We start from the raw sequence: 17185 nt of genomic DNA on the forward strand, positions 1-17185 counted from the left end.
CGAGAACACCATCGATGGAATCTTTCAGCATGACGAAATGAGCTCCAGCTTGGTGATCTGCCTGGACATGCCATAGTCAAATCGCCTTTTGAGAGAAGTGAAATTACAAATCTCCAGTCCCTTGAAATAATGAGAAAGGGACATTACTTTCTCCAGCGATTTTCATGACGTGTGACCGAACTTCACAAAATAACCTGTAATATTCTCCACAAGGTAATTGGAAGAATGTCCACAGAGGGTAATCCTGATGTGACGGGCACCCTTATAAATCAGACGGCTCCTCGACAAGGTTCCCAAAGATTAAGCTATTGTGTAATGCAAAGCCTTCTATTTATAAGGAGAGCAGATAGACAGTATGAGGTCGAAAAGGTTGTCTCAGACATGCTTGCAAATGACCCCAGTCGGTACATTGGTCACAATATTGCAACAGCTTTCATAGGTGGTGCAGCCTGGACCGTGACTGACGTCAAAGTGCAAAATCTTCCCACGCTGGACGAATCTGAAGACCAGTTGGATTATGCTTACAAGTAATTTGACCGGTTTTTGCGACGTGAGGGTATCTCTGATTTGGGGACGGGGCCGAATCTCGAAGACGGAGCTTGTCGGCTTCTCTTTTCAAGAATGCGCCGTAGTGAAGCGAATCGCCCAGACCATTATTTCAACGCTCGGTTCGTTGAAAATGGATCAAAAGAATGTTGTTATTTCATAAACTGTATACGAGTACGGGACAAGCAGACCATTCTCCATTCCGGGATCTTCTTACCGTATCAGGTTGATGATACAGACAATTCAAGCACCAACCCCAGCTCACCTTTGCATGCTGATGATGAATACACCTCAATGGATGGTGAACTAAATTTTATCCATGATTATTCTCCACCCCATGGGGATGAACCGCTTTACGGCTATCCCATGCTTGATTTGTCGGACGCATTCAAGCTTTGCTTGTCCCTTCCTAAATCTTCATTTCGTGGCTCATCTGCCAGCATAAAAATTATTGGAGTGAAACTCACTCTTGCGGAGCTATTCAGATGCAAGATTCCTCTAGATTCTGATTTTGCTTTGGAAGAATTTACACGGACGCAAAGTTTGTCTGAACAATCATGTCACTTCTTATTGACAGCGCAAGACTCACAACAGCATTGGGGACGAGTATCATGGGTGATTCCAAACGAGCTATTGAATTGCATGCTTCCAGATTTAGGGCCCACATTCTCGTCTGATAATCTTCAGAGAGGTTATCTCATCGAGGCTCTGGTCAGCCTTCGATGCGACGATAATGGCTCCAGCTCAACCTTCAGAGCTCTGGTCCCACTAATAATGGCAATTAATGATAAGGGCAATGAAAAGAGCCTCATGGGAGTTCTCAATAGAAAACAACAAGATTTGGTGTTTTTTGATTCGACTCCCATGTCTCCTCTTGCATTGCAAAAAGGGAATGAATTTTCGGCAAAGAGACTACAAAATATCACAACTGGTCTCTTAAAGTACTACTCATGCAGCTTGTTATACAACGACTCGGTTGTCACGGTCACAACGATATCATTGTCCGTCAACGCAATAACTCGGACTAGAAAATCGAAGTTAAAGCTTCAGCGCCAGACCATCGCAGACTGTGAAAACGCCATTGTACAAACTCTGAGCGGACTTTCGTTAAAACCAGTTGCAGCAAACCTTCACCTTTGTTCTTCGCCAGACTTGATGCTCTTCACACCACCCATCGCTTCAGATGTGAAGCTCACAGAAAATCTGTACTCTTTCGCTCAGCTGGAGCTCATACAAGACCAATTATCTCCGGGAATGGCGTTCGAAGAGATGTTTCAGCTTTTCGTGGTATGTTACAAGGAGGTATATGAACCCCCAATCCTCAAAAAGGTCATTATAAAAATTATCGAAAAAACACTTCTGCCGAACGGCGGAGACTGGATTCTCGAAGAGAAGACTCTTGTTTTGAAATCAGATAAACTTTCAAGATCGTCTCAAGTTGAGTTAGAAAAAGTGAGAGTGGTAGACCAAGGTACTGAGTATGAAATTCCTTCCCTGGTTGTGCACTGATCATTCCAGCAATTGAGCCCACACTATACTCAGCATCGTTCCATAGGGAATATGTGTTTCGAGTGAAGGTGACAATTATCTACAACGGTTCAACCTCGAAGAAGCTAGTCTACTATATTCCCACTCCAGTCCTGATAGAGCCTCACAAAGAACTTTTTATGAATCCTCCAAAATACAACCCATCCACCCTTAAGTCTTGAGTGATGGTCGTATGTGACTCACAGTGTATTGAACATGTGCAAGGAAGCAACTGTCGCCAGGCTCGTGGCAAAGTGAAGCCCAAAAATTGATAGCGAGCAGCAAGCAAAACAAACAACATAAATTAGGCATATATAGATATAAAATATAGAAGTGAGATCACATTTAATGCGTGATTCATTTCGATGTGCTCCTCGCGGACAGAATTCAGATTAGAAAGCGTGGCCGAGCCATTGAGGGGACGAGTTCGAGACAGGTTAACTTGCTTCGCAAGTTGTGGGATGATCCACTCACTCGAGGAAACTGACGGCCCAACATAGAGTGTAATGGCTGGAATGAGAACCTGCTCAACTATGGTTAGGGGTTTAGTGGGGCAACGGTGGGACGAATCTCATTAACTCACAAGCGGGTAAGTTCAATACCCTGTCTTGCAATTCCGACGATATGATTGAAGCGACGATTGCCATAGAAATTCCAAAAAGCGTGAACAATAAACTCGAAGATGAGCACCAAGTTCAAGAGTGGGAGGCCCGTGCCAGTGACACGGAAGTCATATGCTGTAAATCCCACGACGGCAAAAGCTGCCAAAAGCTGGATAACGCAAGCTGCAAAGCCATAAGCTGGACCGAAGAAGATTGTGTGAACAAATTGCCAAAGAAAAGCTATTACCCACGCAAGAATTTGAAGAAAGATAGCTCCTACAATTGCCATCTTATTTCCATCGCTCAACGACAAGCTGTGTTGATGATAAAAGTAGAGAGGAAGCGCCAATAAAACACCAACGAAAAGAGCCCAAATGGGCCAAAGAATCCATTTCTCAACGAATTTTTCCACCTATGTAGCTCGGTCGTTCTGGTTCTCTCGGTGCCCACCATCTGTGACGATCTGGCTCTTTAGGGGCTCTTCATCTGTGACGCTCTGGTTCCTTAGGGTCTGTCCATGGCTGGAATCGGGTTTATTTTTGGTACCATTACCACCTTTTGGATTATCCTTCTCCAGGCTCTTTGTGAGATTTGAATCAGTTGCAGTTCTAGAAACTCTGCTAACCTTTTTCAGTCTGCCAAAGATGTTTCGAGTGGATTTCGGTACTTTTTTTGCAGCCAGGCTACTGTTAGCGGAGGATTGCTCATTATTGGGGCTTGTTTGTTGAGAAGGGCTGGATGACATTCTATAGACTCGCTAAAAGAAGAAAAGAGTGGTTTGGGAAAAAGTAAACAACCCAGTGACGGGTGGCAGGAAGGGGTGCTTTTTATACGGCTGTAAGGTTCATGTAGGTACTGCAGAATGAGCACGCCAGATCAGGGACCGTTGGAGCAGAATCCGGAGAAGGGAAGAAGCCAGATATAGCAGGGAGGGGTGGAATACTGGTTTAAGTCAATTTTCGGCTTTCGTCAGTGAAGGTTTTCAGCAATTGTGTTCCGTTTTTTGTAAATTGAAAATGGAGGTGGAGTCTTCTTGTCGTGGCAGCTGGAAGTGGTGTTCTGCTATAAGCATCCAAAAGACCATCATTCGAATGCCTTTCCAAATAAGGCATGAGCGTCTGATTTGCAATGCTTCCCTTAATTTTCGGATTTTATTAATCCACAAAAAGAAAAAAAAAAAAAAAAACTCCCTCCATTTCCACTAAAAGCGTAGTTTACCATCATACCTATTTTGTGCGATTCTATCCACACCAGAGCACAGGACATGAATACGAAGAGTTCCAAAAGCACCACCAAATAAATCAAGAAACCTCAATTTCCGAAAAACCTTTCAAAATCCCGATATCCCAAAGAACCATTTCTCCAACCCTCCCTACAAACTTCCCATAATTTTCCACCCCAATTTTTCTCCCACCTAAGCGTGGTACATCCAGTGCGAAGATATCAAATCCTCACCTCATGCGATTGCCCACAATGTCTAACCGAACCTACAAAGACGCCATTGCGGCGCTCAACAGCCTCCAGCTGAACTACGCCTCCATAGAAGCCCTCAAGCAGCAAAAGGACTTTCTGCCCAAACAGCGCTCCGAACTCTCCATTGCCGAGGTCTACGAGTACATCAGAAGATTGGGCTACAAGCCGGTGGAGTTTGACCGTTTGAACGTGGTGCACGTCACCGGCACCAAGGGAAAGGGCCTGACTTGTGCTTTTGTGGACTCCGTGCTCAGACAGTACAAGGGGGACCCTTGCTGAAGATTGGGCTCTTCACCAGCCCGCACCTCAAGTCGGTGAGAGAGAGAATCAGAATCGACGGCCAGCCGATCACGGAACAGAAGTTTACAAAGTACTTTTACGAAGTGTGGGACCGTCTTTCGACCACTACGTCGCTGCCTGAGGAGTTTCCGCTGTTGCAGCCTTCGGACACCGTGAAGCCCATGTACTTCAAGTACTTGACGGTGCTTTCGTTCCATGTTTTTATGTCTGAAGGCGTGGACACTGCTATTTACGAAGTGGGCGTTGGCGGACGCTACGACTCGACCAATGTCGTCCAGCACCCAACTGTCGCCGGCGTCACCTCTTTGGGAATCGACCATACCTTCATGTTGGGCAACACCATAGAGTCGATTACGTGGAACAAGGCAGGCATTTTCAAGCAGGGCTGTCCTGCCGTTGTTTCCGAGCAAACGGAGTTTCCCGATCTGATCAGCACCGTGAAGGAGGTGGCCGACGAGGTCGGCGTTTCGCTGTTTGAGATCGTGGACTCCTCGATCGTCCCCACCGATATCAAACTCGGCCTTGCGGGCGACTTCCAGCGCCAGAACGCCGCTGTGGCTGTGAAATTGGCAGACATCCACCTCCGGAAGCTTGGAGTGCCTGCCGCCGAGTTGCCTAACTGGAGCGATTCTTCCTTGCCAGACAAGTTCATCCAGGGCCTTGAAAACACCCGCTGGGACGGCCGTTGCCAAAAGCTCACGAACCAGGACGGCTTCGAAAATATCACCTGGTACATTGACGGCGCCCACACGCTAGAGTCGATCCACGTGGCGCTGAAGTGGTTTACGCAGAGCATCACCAAGCAGAAACAGCGGCCTGGTACCCCAAGAATCCTTTTGTTCAACCAGCAATCGAGAGAAAACGCCGGCGAGCTTCTTACCAAGCTCCACGAAAACCTCTCCGAAAACAATGTGAAGTTTGACCATGTCATTTTCACCACCAACATCACCTGGTCTGACGGAAGCTACAACAGCGACCTTGTCTCGCTCAACAACTCCAAGGAGCAGGTGGACAAGTTGGTGATCCAGAAGGAGTTGGCAGAGAAGTGGGCCGCTTTGGAAAAGGGCACGGCGCAGACGTCACGGAAACACATTTTCCCTAATATCGAAACGAGTCTCAACTTCATCAAGAGCTTGACCAACGACGACCACCACGTGGACGCTTTTGTGTGTGGGTCGTTGCACTTGGTGGGCGGGTTCCTAGCCGTGTTGGAAGGCGAAAGAGACTGATGCTATTTATTACACTAATTTCCTGTTGTATAGATTCTACAAAGACCCCATCCATTAATTGCCCAGGTTGTTGTTGACAATGTTGTCCTTGGCGTCACGCACAATCTCGTTGATGTTGTGCAACGAGTGTCTCCACTCCAGCAATGCCTTTTTCACCGTGTTCAAGTCCTGCGCAAGCTGCTGCTTGTCGCCAGCCAAAACGATTCTGTTTGCTCTCACCAAGTTGAAAGTCTGGTCCACCTGGTTCATTTTGCCCTCGATAACGCCAGCCTTGATCGAGTCGATCAACAACTTCTCGAATTCAGCCTGCGAGGCGGCTAGCTCGTTGGGGATGTCGCTGTATTTGAAGGCGTTCTTGCCGGCATTGTCGCTCTCGACAAAGAACCTCGTCAAAGCGAGAACCTTGGATTTGGCAACAACGGTGCTCGAGATCGACGAGGGAACGGCACTGATGAGCTCTCCCTTGGTGTACTTGTCGAAGATGCTCACCTGCTCGTCAGAGGCATGTTCTTTCAAGGCCTGGGCCACGTTGTTGTTAACCAAGAAGGTCACGTCAACGACAGAGGATGCCAAAGCGAAAGCAATCAATTTGTGGAGCTCGTCCAAGGAAAGTGGGTGCTGGGAGGTGAACTTCTTGATCAAGTGCAAGGACTCTAACGTATACTGCTTGTCCAAGGCAATGAACTGCCAGAAAATGCTCTTGATCTGGGCGTCCAGGGCACCGGCAGCGGCGAGCCACTGGACCAAGGAGCCGCCGATCGAGCTCTGGATCAATGCAAAGTCAATGTCTGTGTCGGTGACGATCTTCAAGATCAACTCGATGAAGTAGACCCTCGTGGCGCTCAGGGCAGGCAAGAAGTTGAAAAACGTGTTCAACACCGACAAGACGGTGGTGGGCTTGAGCGAGCGTCTGTCTCTCAACAGCGGTTTCTGGGCTGGCGTGGAGGCAATTAGGAGCTTGATCAACTCACCGTCCTTCTGCAAAAGCGTCTCAAACAGCTTCTGCTTCAACTCCAGCGTGAGGTAGGCGAGAAGGTAGAAAACAGGCTCAAACTCTCTGTCGGGCAATTTGGTCAAGATCTCTGGCTTGGCCACGGTCCAGATCTCGTTGGCTAACGCTTCTTTGTTGGAGATGCGTCCAACGGCGTCAAAGTGGGTTTTCAAGGCATCCAGGAAAGTGTTGTTCTGCTGGACCGCGTTGATGATCTGGGCGAACTCCTCGACAGAGTCCTTGATCTCGTTTTCAACGACAATAACGGAGGCCATGGCTTGTACGGGTTGAGTTGGAGTCTGATGCCTGCGTTTTTTCAGCGACTTTTTCTGGTCGTGTGGGAACCGACGAGGGTCCCGGACGGAGGTGTTTCGGATTGGGTGGTTCAAATTTTTTTGTGATTTTGTGGTGGTGGGGGAAGCTTTTACTGAATTTGAAATAATCTTTTGTTGTTTTTACTGAGGCCTTGAAGCCCAGGCGTGGAGTGGGTTTTCTCGATTTCGCAGCCATCGAGGTGCGATGGACCAGTGTGGTGGTGCTACCATGAGAGAATGTAGGAATTGATGATTTCGTGAATTTTGAAAATGTAGATTTTCTAGAATTGGAGGATTGGTCATGCAAGTGTTTCTTTTTGGGCCTGGCGATGGTCCAGGTGTCGAGACATGAAGGGTTACAAGTATCTGGTCCGAGGACTGGTAAAAGTGCAATCTAGTGCTTCACACCGGAGAGCATGGGTCTTGAAACCCAATCCCGTAACTGTAGTACCTAAGTGTTAGCTTGTGCTTGTTTTTCGTTGGCATTTTGTGACTTTAGCCATTGAAGTCGGACTTGGCAGAACACGGGCAGTGACTTCATGTCCCAGACTTCTAGTTCTAAAACCTAGCTTTCCCCATCGACGAAGTGAAGAAAACACCCGCTCCGTAGTCTATCGACACGTCGCTATGATCCATCTTCTTCTTCATCCTCCTCCGTAATAATGGCCTGTCTCTCGTATATTCTCGAGGGAGCCCCAGTCTCGTGTCTCCAGCGCTGATCACCAATAGACTGGTCTCCATTCGCCAGCCATTTGTTCTGAGAATTGTCAGGCTTCTTTGGATCCAATATATTCTTCACGGGCTTGACGACACCGCTCATGGTATTGAACTTCTTGAAAATTGGCGGTGATGGAGACCGACCTATACCGTTGCTGGGAATAGGCGTGACCGGCGCTGGGGTATGAACTCCAGGAGAAGGTGAAAGCTTGAATGTTTGACGAGGCCCTCTGAGCGAAGGGTGAGCTCCATTTCTGAAAAACGTCTGCTTCAGACGAGGCAGCAGCGGTCTATCAGTGAAGTAAGAGTTTTCTGTGAACTTTGATCTCAGTTCACTGTCGTCCGATGAGTTACTGGAAACCTGGGATAGCGAGTGTTTCTTGCTGCGGCCCTGCTGGCCAGTGGCCTGTGTGCTTGTGGTCATGATCAGTGTATCGGAAGCCATTCTGCTGGTAGAAGGCCGCTTCTTCTTCAGGTTCGTGGAAGTCGACGGCGTCATGCTTGATGAGTGAAGTTTGCTGTGCAATAGATCTTGCTGGGAATTGTTTACGGACAGATCGTAGATTCCATCATCGTCGTAATAATCTTCGTCCATGTCCGTGCCGTCCATCATCTCGAGTTCGGACTCAGACATGGGATACGGCTGGCTCAGTTGCGAGAACTGACTGATTTGTGAGACCATAGACTCTGGTCTCTGTCTTCTGCCGGACGATAAGATGCTATCATGGTTGAGTGAGTTGGTCGTCCTATCGGCAACTTCCCCTAAGGAAGATACAGTATTATTGGTATTGGACGTTTGGCTCGAGGCCTGGCGATGGTGACCCAAATCGTGCAAGATTTGAATCTCAGCGGGACCTTGGAGTTGGATTTCGTTGCCAGGTTGGTATGTGCCATTGTCTTCAGTTGTAGCAAGAGGATCCACACCTGTTCCATCTTCCTCGACAGCCCTAGGAGGGCTGTTAGAAGTCCGAGGCATCGCCTGCGTGCCTTCAGGAACGTGCTTATTGGGGATGTTGATTTCCAAGATTCCTGGATCTCCATCGCTTTGGTCCGCAGAAGGAGTCAAGTTGCTTGTATCGTCCTTGTCCTTTTGGCCCTTCTTCCAGAATTGAAGTTTGTTGAGAATCTTCTTACCCTTGCCCATCTGTTGATCATTCGAGGCTTGGTAGCTGAGGGTGGATCTTCGATCGTCTGGGGTGAAGGATACCTGCCGATGAATACGACCCGTTGTTTGCAAAGAACTGTCGTTTCCAACAGATCCAGGTGTCTGTGGTATCTGACTGGTCAGGGCATCCAGGGGTCTTCGAGAAAGTCTCTTATTGTAAGACGCCCTGGGGTTCAGTCTTCTATACTCCTCGGTGGACCGTCGTGAGATGCTGGCCTGGTCTGGGTTCACTCGATTGGAGTTGATGCTCAATGTGGAAATGATCTTTTCAAGAGGCTGCGTGCCTGAGTTCTGATCAGGAAGCGAAAGTGCACTGCGGACTCTCTTTCTGGACTTTTTGATCTGCCGCTTCGCCTCGGAATATCGCCTCCGCTTAAGCTTATATTTTTTCTTCTTAAACTCTCGCGTGAGTCCGAGCTCGTAAAATGCAGTTAGCGTGTTGGTGTGGCCCTGGAGGACCAGTGCCTGGAGAAGATCCGTGTCGATGTTGAGCTTTTCAAGTCGTTTCAAAAGCTCACGCTCGATCTTCGTTTGGAAGGGGACCTTATTCTGGCGGTAATGCTGGTTGATGGAAATGATGGACTCGGTGTCGTTGAAGGAGGAGTTTCTGCGCTCCAGATGCTCGTTGGTGAGGTCGATAATGAAGGACGAATTGAGGATCTCAGAGATGCTGGGCCTGGCGGCCGGGTCTTTGTTCAACATTTTTCGTATGAGCTCGACCACGGAAGGGTCGACGTTCTCCGTTCGTACAATGGGGTCGTCATTGACGATCCTGAGCTTGATCTGCATGTCGTCATCATCGTCAAACGGTAGTTCGCCGTACACCATGGCGTAGAGAATGACACCCATTGACCAGATGTCCACGGCAAAACCCGAATACTTTTCTGTTTTGAGCATTTCAGGCGCCATGTAGGCGGTGGTGCCACACACAGTGGACAAGAGCAGCCTCTTGTACGGATTGAACTCGCGGACAAAGCCGAAATCGGTCAATTTGACAATCAGCTTCCGCTTGTCTGCCAACAAGATGTTCTCCAACTTGAGGTCCCTGTGGGCCAAGTTCAACGAGTGCACGTACTTGATGCCACTGGCTATTTGGTAGAACAAGTTTCTGCACACCTCGATGTCCAAACGCCTGTTTTCGTAGATGTAGTAGAAAAGCTCCCCACCTTCACAGTACTCGAGCGCCATCCAGATGTGCAGCTCCGTTTTGACCACCTCGTACAACTTGACGATGTTCTTGTTCTTGAGCTGCTGGTGGTAGTAGATTTCCCTGACGATGTTCGGGTCGTCCAAGAGGCCGCATTTAAGCACGACATTGACGTTCAACAAGACGTGGCGAGCCAAGTACACTTTGCCAAAAGCGCCCTCGCCAATCTCCTCCACGATCTTGTAGTTCCCTATCTGCGACACCTCAGGCAGCGTCATGTTGAGGTAGAATTCGTTGAATTGGGCGGCTAGCTGAGCCGTATTGTTGTTTTCGTGCGCACGTGACGGAAGCGCCGACATCTCGCTGCGTTGTAAGAGGCCGAATCCGGGTTTTCTGGAGAAGTAGTAGTAGTAGTAGGAAAGTGGTGATGGTATACTGCAGGAACGCTGACCACACCGTTGGGGACAATTGCCGAGCCGGTACAGAGGGGATTTTGGGGGTGGTTTCGGTGGTGGATTTTTGATGATTTTTTTGGGAATTATGGAGATTTGGGTCGGTGGAGGTGTGGGTGTGTTTTGTGTTTTAAGTGTGGGTTCAGTGTAGGTGCATCAGGTGTGTGGATGAGATGGAAGGATTTAACCGATGGGGAAGTTGGCCCGATTGAATTACGAAAATTGGTATTTTAAGGCTTCTGTCCTACGGGACTTCCCAAAATGTTCTGTCATTTCTTCAAAAACCACATCCAGCTCGGCTGTGTTCAGGGTGGCTGGTTTCGCAGCCAGTAGACCCTTCATGCGGCGCAGACCGTGAAGGTGTTTTTCCGGAAACAATTGAATGGTGATGGAATTTTGGAGATTTGCTTACAAAAGGATTTAAAGCTGAAATTGCCGAGGAGGATGTATGGAGGTGTTTGGACGGTGTGTTTTGGTGTGTGGTGGTGGTACAGTGAAGTGGGGTGACATCGATGGGGAGTTTTTCAGGGAAGTGAAGAAAAGTGATCTAAGGGTGCCATTTGGACAATTCTGTGATGCTTATTTTCCAAACTTCAGAAATCTTGAAGGTGTGACAGGTTATGTCGTTCTCTAGCTCTGAGGTATACCCACCTACAATGTATCAACACACCACATTTCAATTTGACAGATCCGTGAAATTTCAGTTCATTGTGAATATTTACGATATTCATTTGACAGAAATGAAGTGCTCCCGGAGATATCACGCCTGTTGTTTGCTTTTGTGATATATTTTTCAGTGACCCTGTGTGGCAATTTGCAACCATTGATACGACACCGGAGCATCCCAAACCACATCCACACAGGCACCCCAAAACCTATCTAACCAACCACATTCCCTCGATATCAATCTCCAAACTCTCAAAATCTCATAACTCAAACCAATCAATTTTCAAACTTTGCAATGCCACAGTGATCCGGGGTCGCTTCTGTACCTCCATACACACCGTTGATGCTCATCACTACTACTGGCTTTCGAGAGATGCTCCTTGCTGCGCTACGCACGCGGCATATCACGGCGTTCCGATGCCACCATCGGCTTCTCCGACCCCTAAAACCCCTCCTGGCCCGTTTTCTCGCCTCCGCTAGCCCGTCTGCACCAGAAATACCGAAACCGAACCTCCACAAGAACCAGGAACCAATAGATCAGCTCCGGCAAATCACACAGTACTCGCTACATTCGTTGCGCCAGCGTCTTACGGATAAGAAGTTGACGTACCCTTTTGATGACCTCAATCACTGGTCGCCACAGATCATAGATCGCAACCTAGCTCGATTCCAGCAGAACATCTACAAGGAGTATGAGCTCTTTCTAGAAAGCCCGCTGAGGCTCGAGGAGGTGACCAACATTTCATTAGCAGACTACTTCAAGCCAAGGCTCGACAAAATAGCCCCGCTTATATACTCCATCCACCTCAACATGTACCCAGACGATCTTGCAAAGTTCAATGGGTACACAAAGAAGCTGGAGATCATCACAGATATACTCACGAATTTGCTAAGTCAGGATTACGCTGAGAGGCGTCTTGTGGAAGAGGGTCCAGAACATCGCCAATTATGGGACCTTCTGGCTCCTGCTGAATGGTACCCCAAAGCCAGGCGGATGAAAAGAAAGATCGTGATGCATGTGGGACCCACAAATTCCGGAAAAACCTACAATTCCCTTCAAGCTCTCTCCAAGGCAAAGCTGGGCTACTACGCTGGTCCGCTTCGTCTTTTAGCACGTGAGATCTACGAAAGATTCCAGGAACAGGGCATAAGCTGTAACCTCATCACGGGTGAAGAGGTTATTCCTTCTTTGGACGAGTTTGACAATGTCACAGAGCTCTCGTCAGGCACCATCGAGATGGTTCCCCTCAACAAGATCATGGACATTTGCATTATAGACGAGATCCAGATGCTTGCAGACCCTTTACGGGGTTCGGCATGGACGAATGCTGTTTTGGGTGTTCAGGCCAAAGAGCTTCATTTGTGTGGTGAGCCTAGTGCCGTTAATCTTGTAAAGGAGCTCGTGAAGAATACAGGTGATGAGCTACATGTGAAGGAGTACCAGCGCTTGGGTAAATTGACCGTTGAAAACAAACACCTCAACGATTTGAAGCGTCTTCGTCCTGGCGACTGCGTTATTGTATTTTCCAAAAGAAAGATTCTAGAGCTCAAGTGTGAAATCGAGAACAAGACAGATTTGAAGGTGGGGGTCATATACGGCGCTCTTCCTCCAGAAATCAGATCGAAGGAAGCCAGCTACTTCAACTCCGGCCAGTACGATGTTCTTGTCGCTTCTGATGCCGTTGGAATGGGTCTCAACTTGCGAATCAAGCGTATCGTGTTCGGGTCAATGATGAAGTTTGATGGCACGGAAATGGTGCCATTGTCTGTTTCAGCCACAAAGCAGATAGCAGGACGAGCGGGCCGGTATAGTGCCTCCGCTGGAGAGCTGGAGGGTTTCGTCTCGGCTCTACATGTGAGAGACATGAGGCTTCTCAAGAGCCAAATGAAGCAGGATCCAGAGGAGTTGCTGAAAGCCTGTGTTTGGCCTCCCAGGGAATTCTGGACCTACTACCTTTCTTCGTTTCGACACCCAGTGCCGTTATCGCAAGCCATCAAAAAGTTTGATGAACAGGCGTCCAAGTACAAGTTGGATGCGTACTTCTACATGGACTTCGAGCGTCAGCTCGAGCTTCTCGAGGCAGCCGTCAGCGGAGGCTTAGAGAAGCAAATCTCAATCGAAGACCAGGTCACGCTTATGGTGACGCCGGTCAATTTTAGAGGAGTTGGACCAGAGGTTGCCGAAACATGCATCAAGTTTTTCCAGGCCATTCTGAAGTGCGAGCCCAAAACCGTATTTGATTTTGACTTTTTGCATCTTTCTGTTCTTCGGCAAAGACCTTCAGTGGCTGGCTCACCGCAACAGATTCTAGATTGTCTTTCAGCTTTGGAAATCGACCACAAGTTGGTGCTCTGCTTCATGTGGTTGTGTCAGAGATGGCCGACCATTTTCGTCGACAAAGAAAGCGCTCACGAGATCAAAACTATGGTCGAAAAAAGAATAAGCGAAGAGCTCGTGTGTCTCAGAAAAGTATCCAAAGGAAACACCAGACAGCTCTGGATGCAAAAAGACGACCTGCGTTCCCCAAACGCAGACATGTCGCGGGGCAATACAACAGTTCCCGCGATCGGAAAAACCTAGGTGGGGCACATCGCGGGGCCGATCTCCGAATAACACCCACTAGCATCGGAGAACTGTTTTGGAGGACGCCTATCGGGACTCGTCACCCGAAATGCCCGAAAACGGCCAGTTCCAGCGCTCCTGAGCCACCGGAATCGGCCATTTCTTGGGTATCCTGTACATAGTCCACAGAGTCCCCCACGTCCCAACACTTTCTCCAGAATCTTCAACCACCTCCCACTAATTGCTGTCCAACACATCCATGAGTACCGTTATCGTCGTCGGCGGACCTGCCGGAACAGGAAAAACTACCGTGGCGGAGCTTCTCTCCAAGCACTTCAACGACTGTCCTTTTGTTGAAGGCGATGCTTTGCACCCACAAGCCAACATCGACAAGATGTCTGCGGGCCAGCCTCTTACCGACGATGACAGATGGGGTTGGCTTCAGAACTTGAGTGAAGCCGCTGCTCAGAAGGCCGTCGAGTCTCCACAGAAGGTGTGCATTGCCTCTTGTTCGATGTTGAAGAAGGTGTACAGAGACCACATCAAGAAGAGTGCCCACCACGTCGATCCGCTGTTGAAGTTCAAGTTTGTTTTCCTCTGGACGACATACGAAGAGTTGATGCAGAGAGTCAGCAGTCGGGCGGGTCACTTCATGAAGCTGGACATGGTGCGTTCTCAGTATGACATTATGGAGGTTCCCAAGGACGAGGAGCTTATCGCTAATGGCGGGGACTCCTTGGATGTGGACACTTCTGGCAGGACGCCGCAGGAGATCACCAGCGGAGTGATTGCAGACATTGGCATTTAAGATAATAAAAGTTTAGATTTGGTGATGAAGTGGTTGTAGATGCATTGGCGCTAGCGGGTGGAAGTGACTTGACGTTTAAGAATGTATTCAAGTGCTTCAAAGGAATTGCCTAGGCGGTCCATCTGCCACATCTCTCAGTATGCTGTATTTGGCAAAACGTCTGGTCGAGATCACACCTTGCATAAGACCGCCTTATCTCTAAGTTCGACACGGTGATAAGAATTGTCAAAACACATCATTGTATCTACCAAGAGAAATGTACAGATCCAGCCGTGAATCGTGTGTTTTGTTTGTCAGAACATTGAGCAGCACACAATGGCGATGAGCACACAATAGCCATTGTGGACCTTGGATCACAGCCGCGTGGATTGTGTGGATGTCAACAAGTGGTCAATGTGGTTCTAGGGGTGGCTTGTTTGGGTATTTTGGGTGAAGTTTTGCAGGGTGGCTAAGGCCATTTCTGGAAGTCTAGAAAGAAAGTGGCCCTGGCAGATTACGCAATTCAGTATGAAATCCTGAAAGAGGTTCTTTTTGGGAGATCCTAGTAGAGGTTCATTTCACTTTGAGCCCAAATGGGCGAGCTCGAAACAAAATTTTCAATTGAATGGGTGTGTCAGGTTTACAGGGTCAAGAACACTAAAAACAGTACCACAATTGCCAACCACTATTCCACAGTTCCCTGAGATAGATCTACTTCAAATACATGCATTCTCCCAACAATCCGACCAATGAGGCTACTCCTGAACCAGATGTGGCCTCCATAAACTTTAAGCTCGTGGAAGCCCCGTTGATCAGTAGAACCCCAATTTCGACATGTCCAATACACAGCAAACCAGCTCTCCAATCCAGAGGATCCGATTACTCTTACCCAATCTCAAACTACAGTATTCATTTTCAAAACTGTTCCCCAGCTTCGTTTTCCAACTTCGTCCTCCCCAGCAACTCCCACTTACGCCGGTTTGCAGCCAACCTAAGCCGAGACCAGACTTCCCGGTGGGGCGAGCAACAAACAGCACCAGACGTTCCAAAAGGGGCCTTTTCAAAATCAAAAAATTCAAATCCGCTCAGTAGTGCCTTTTCGCAGCCAGACGTCAGCCAAGCCCGCCATTAGGCCATTCCACATTGGAGCAGCCAAGCCCAGCGAGCTGAAAAAAGGCAGTACCCAGCGGTACCAGGCAACACACCAAAACGAAACCCAGCACGAATTTGCCAAAACCAACTAAATCAACCAAAGCCTGAAAAACACAAATAAAAAAACCAGCTTTCAAAAAACGTATCAGTTTTAAAAAAAAACGCAATCCAAAAAATCCAATCGAGGCCATCAGCCCCGGCCTTTTACCCGTTTCGCAGCCGGCGAGCACTACCGAGGCTTCGTAGCTCCATCGCAACCAGAGGTCAAACCCCCAGTCCGAGTACCACTTGCACCACTCAGACCGCCCCTGGCCTTCCCTCCCACGCGGCTGCATTTTCGAAGCAGTCTTCCGACGGCATTTTTCAAAGAGCCTAAATCTCAAACCCTTCTTTAAAACCCACTCCTTCAATCCTTCAATCACCCACTTCCACCACACCACCACCTTCATGACTAAACAACGAAAGGTGGCGGTGATCACGGCAGGCAACTCCGGCGTCGGGTGGCACACCGCCCACGAGCTCTACGTCCAGGGCTACGTGGTCTACCTAGCTGGTCGTTCCAAAATGCGTTGTATGAAGCTGATCCACGAGATCGAGACCGTGGCAGACAGCCTGGGCGGAGAGCTCCATTTTCTCGAGTTGGACTTGGCTCTGTTGGACCTGGTGCTTGCGGCGGCTACGGCGCTCAAATCCATGGAATCCCATTTGGACGTGTTGGTCAACAACGCTGGGGTGATGGGTCTTTCGCCGGCCACCACCCCGATCTGTTTGAACTACAGCTCCAGACAAACTACGTGCTGCAGTTTTTGCTCACCACAAAGCTCTTGCCGTTGCTTGAACGTGCCGCCGACATGGACCCGGACGGTGACCCTCCCCGAGTGCTCTACCTCTCCTCCGTGGGCCACCGCTTGGCCTTCCGCTACTTCAACCTCGGCCTGACCTTCGACTACCACCCGGACGCCATCTTCACGTGGTTCCGCTATGCCATGGCGAAAACCGCCGGGATCCACTTTATGAAAATGCTCGCCTTGAGAAACCCCAGAATCCTCTGTGTGTCCGTGCAGCCGGGCTTCGTCATGAACACAAACTACTTCAGCTACTGGACCCGCTTACCCATCATTGGCATTTTGTTCTGGTGCTTCTTCCAGCTTTTCGGCTACTTCTTCGGTGTCACTGTTGAGCAGGGCGCCGATGCCTTGGTCGCTGGCGCCTTGGACCCGCAATTGACCTTGGAGGAGCACAGCGGCGCCACTTTGGGCAAGGACGGCAAGAAGGTTTCCTGCTCGAGTGTTGCCGGCAACATGGACTATGCTGCACGTTCCTGGATCTGGACCATCCACCAGTTGGGCAAGCGGCACATTGACCTCTAGGTTTGTTCTGCTGCATTTTAATTACAAAACTACGTTTCACCTCCATCAACGACTAACGGTCGTTAATTTGGCTTCTGGCCGACGGTCGTTAACTTGGCTTCTGGCCTCCGACTAGCTTCATGCTACCATGATACCATCCACCTTTCCATTCCATCACATTTATTTTAATTTCTGCATTCCCATA

The 17185-nt window shown here is 48.9% G+C and overlaps 8 protein-coding genes across 8 annotated transcripts; 6 read left to right on the forward strand and 2 right to left on the reverse strand. All coding sequences in view use genetic code 12, as the record gives it.

The window, feature by feature from the left end:
• Positions 1 to 225: 225 nt before the first annotated feature.
• Positions 226 to 531, forward strand: CXQ87_001982 (uncharacterized protein; the record flags this gene model as incomplete). Its single annotated transcript, XM_025480504.1, has 1 exon — positions 226 to 531. The coding sequence occupies one exon, from the start codon at positions 226 to 228 to the stop codon at positions 529 to 531; it is 306 nt and encodes a 101-aa protein (XP_025334804.1).
• An 879-nt stretch (positions 532 to 1410) lies between these two features.
• Positions 1411 to 2055, forward strand: CXQ87_001983 (uncharacterized protein; the record flags this gene model as incomplete). The annotated part of the gene is made up of 1 exon (XM_025480505.1): positions 1411 to 2055. The coding sequence occupies one exon, from the start codon at positions 1411 to 1413 to the stop codon at positions 2053 to 2055; it is 645 nt and encodes a 214-aa protein (XP_025334805.1).
• A 2093-nt stretch (positions 2056 to 4148) lies between these two features.
• Positions 4149 to 5677, forward strand: CXQ87_001984 (tetrahydrofolate synthase; the record flags this gene model as incomplete). The annotated part of the gene is made up of 2 exons (XM_025480506.1): positions 4149 to 4405; positions 4468 to 5677. 2 exons carry the CDS (start codon positions 4149 to 4151, stop codon positions 5675 to 5677), a joined length of 1467 nt encoding a protein of 488 aa, XP_025334806.1.
• Positions 5678 to 5731: 54 nt separating this feature from the next.
• CXQ87_001985 (uncharacterized protein) lies at positions 5732 to 6943 on the reverse strand (the record flags this gene model as incomplete). The annotated part of the gene is made up of 1 exon (XM_025480507.1): positions 5732 to 6943. The coding sequence occupies one exon, from the start codon at positions 6941 to 6943 to the stop codon at positions 5732 to 5734; it is 1212 nt and encodes a 403-aa protein (XP_025334807.1).
• A 664-nt stretch (positions 6944 to 7607) lies between these two features.
• Positions 7608 to 10370, reverse strand: CXQ87_001986 (non-specific serine/threonine protein kinase; the record flags this gene model as incomplete). The annotated part of the gene is made up of 1 exon (XM_025480508.1): positions 7608 to 10370. One exon carries the CDS (start codon positions 10368 to 10370, stop codon positions 7608 to 7610), a length of 2763 nt encoding a protein of 920 aa, XP_025334808.1.
• Positions 10371 to 11083: 713 nt separating this feature from the next.
• On the forward strand, positions 11084 to 13710 carry SUV3 (ATP-dependent RNA helicase; the record flags this gene model as incomplete). Its single annotated transcript, XM_025480509.1, has 2 exons — positions 11084 to 11104; positions 11650 to 13710. The coding sequence occupies 2 exons, from the start codon at positions 11084 to 11086 to the stop codon at positions 13708 to 13710; spliced, it is 2082 nt and encodes a 693-aa protein (XP_025334809.1).
• Positions 13711 to 13951: 241 nt separating this feature from the next.
• Positions 13952 to 14500, forward strand: CXQ87_001988 (gluconokinase; the record flags this gene model as incomplete). The annotated part of the gene is made up of 1 exon (XM_025480510.1): positions 13952 to 14500. One exon carries the CDS (start codon positions 13952 to 13954, stop codon positions 14498 to 14500), a length of 549 nt encoding a protein of 182 aa, XP_025334810.1.
• Positions 14501 to 16078: 1578 nt separating this feature from the next.
• On the forward strand, positions 16079 to 17001 carry CXQ87_001989 (uncharacterized protein; the record flags this gene model as incomplete). The annotated part of the gene is made up of 2 exons (XM_025480511.1): positions 16079 to 16363; positions 16411 to 17001. The coding sequence occupies 2 exons, from the start codon at positions 16079 to 16081 to the stop codon at positions 16999 to 17001; spliced, it is 876 nt and encodes a 291-aa protein (XP_025334811.1).
• Positions 17002 to 17185: the final 184 nt, after the last annotated feature.

Source organism: Candidozyma duobushaemuli, assembly GCF_002926085.2.
Source record: "Candidozyma duobushaemuli strain B09383 chromosome Unknown B_B09383, whole genome shotgun sequence".
NCBI lineage: Eukaryota > Fungi > Ascomycota > Pichiomycetes > Serinales > Metschnikowiaceae > Candidozyma > Candidozyma duobushaemuli.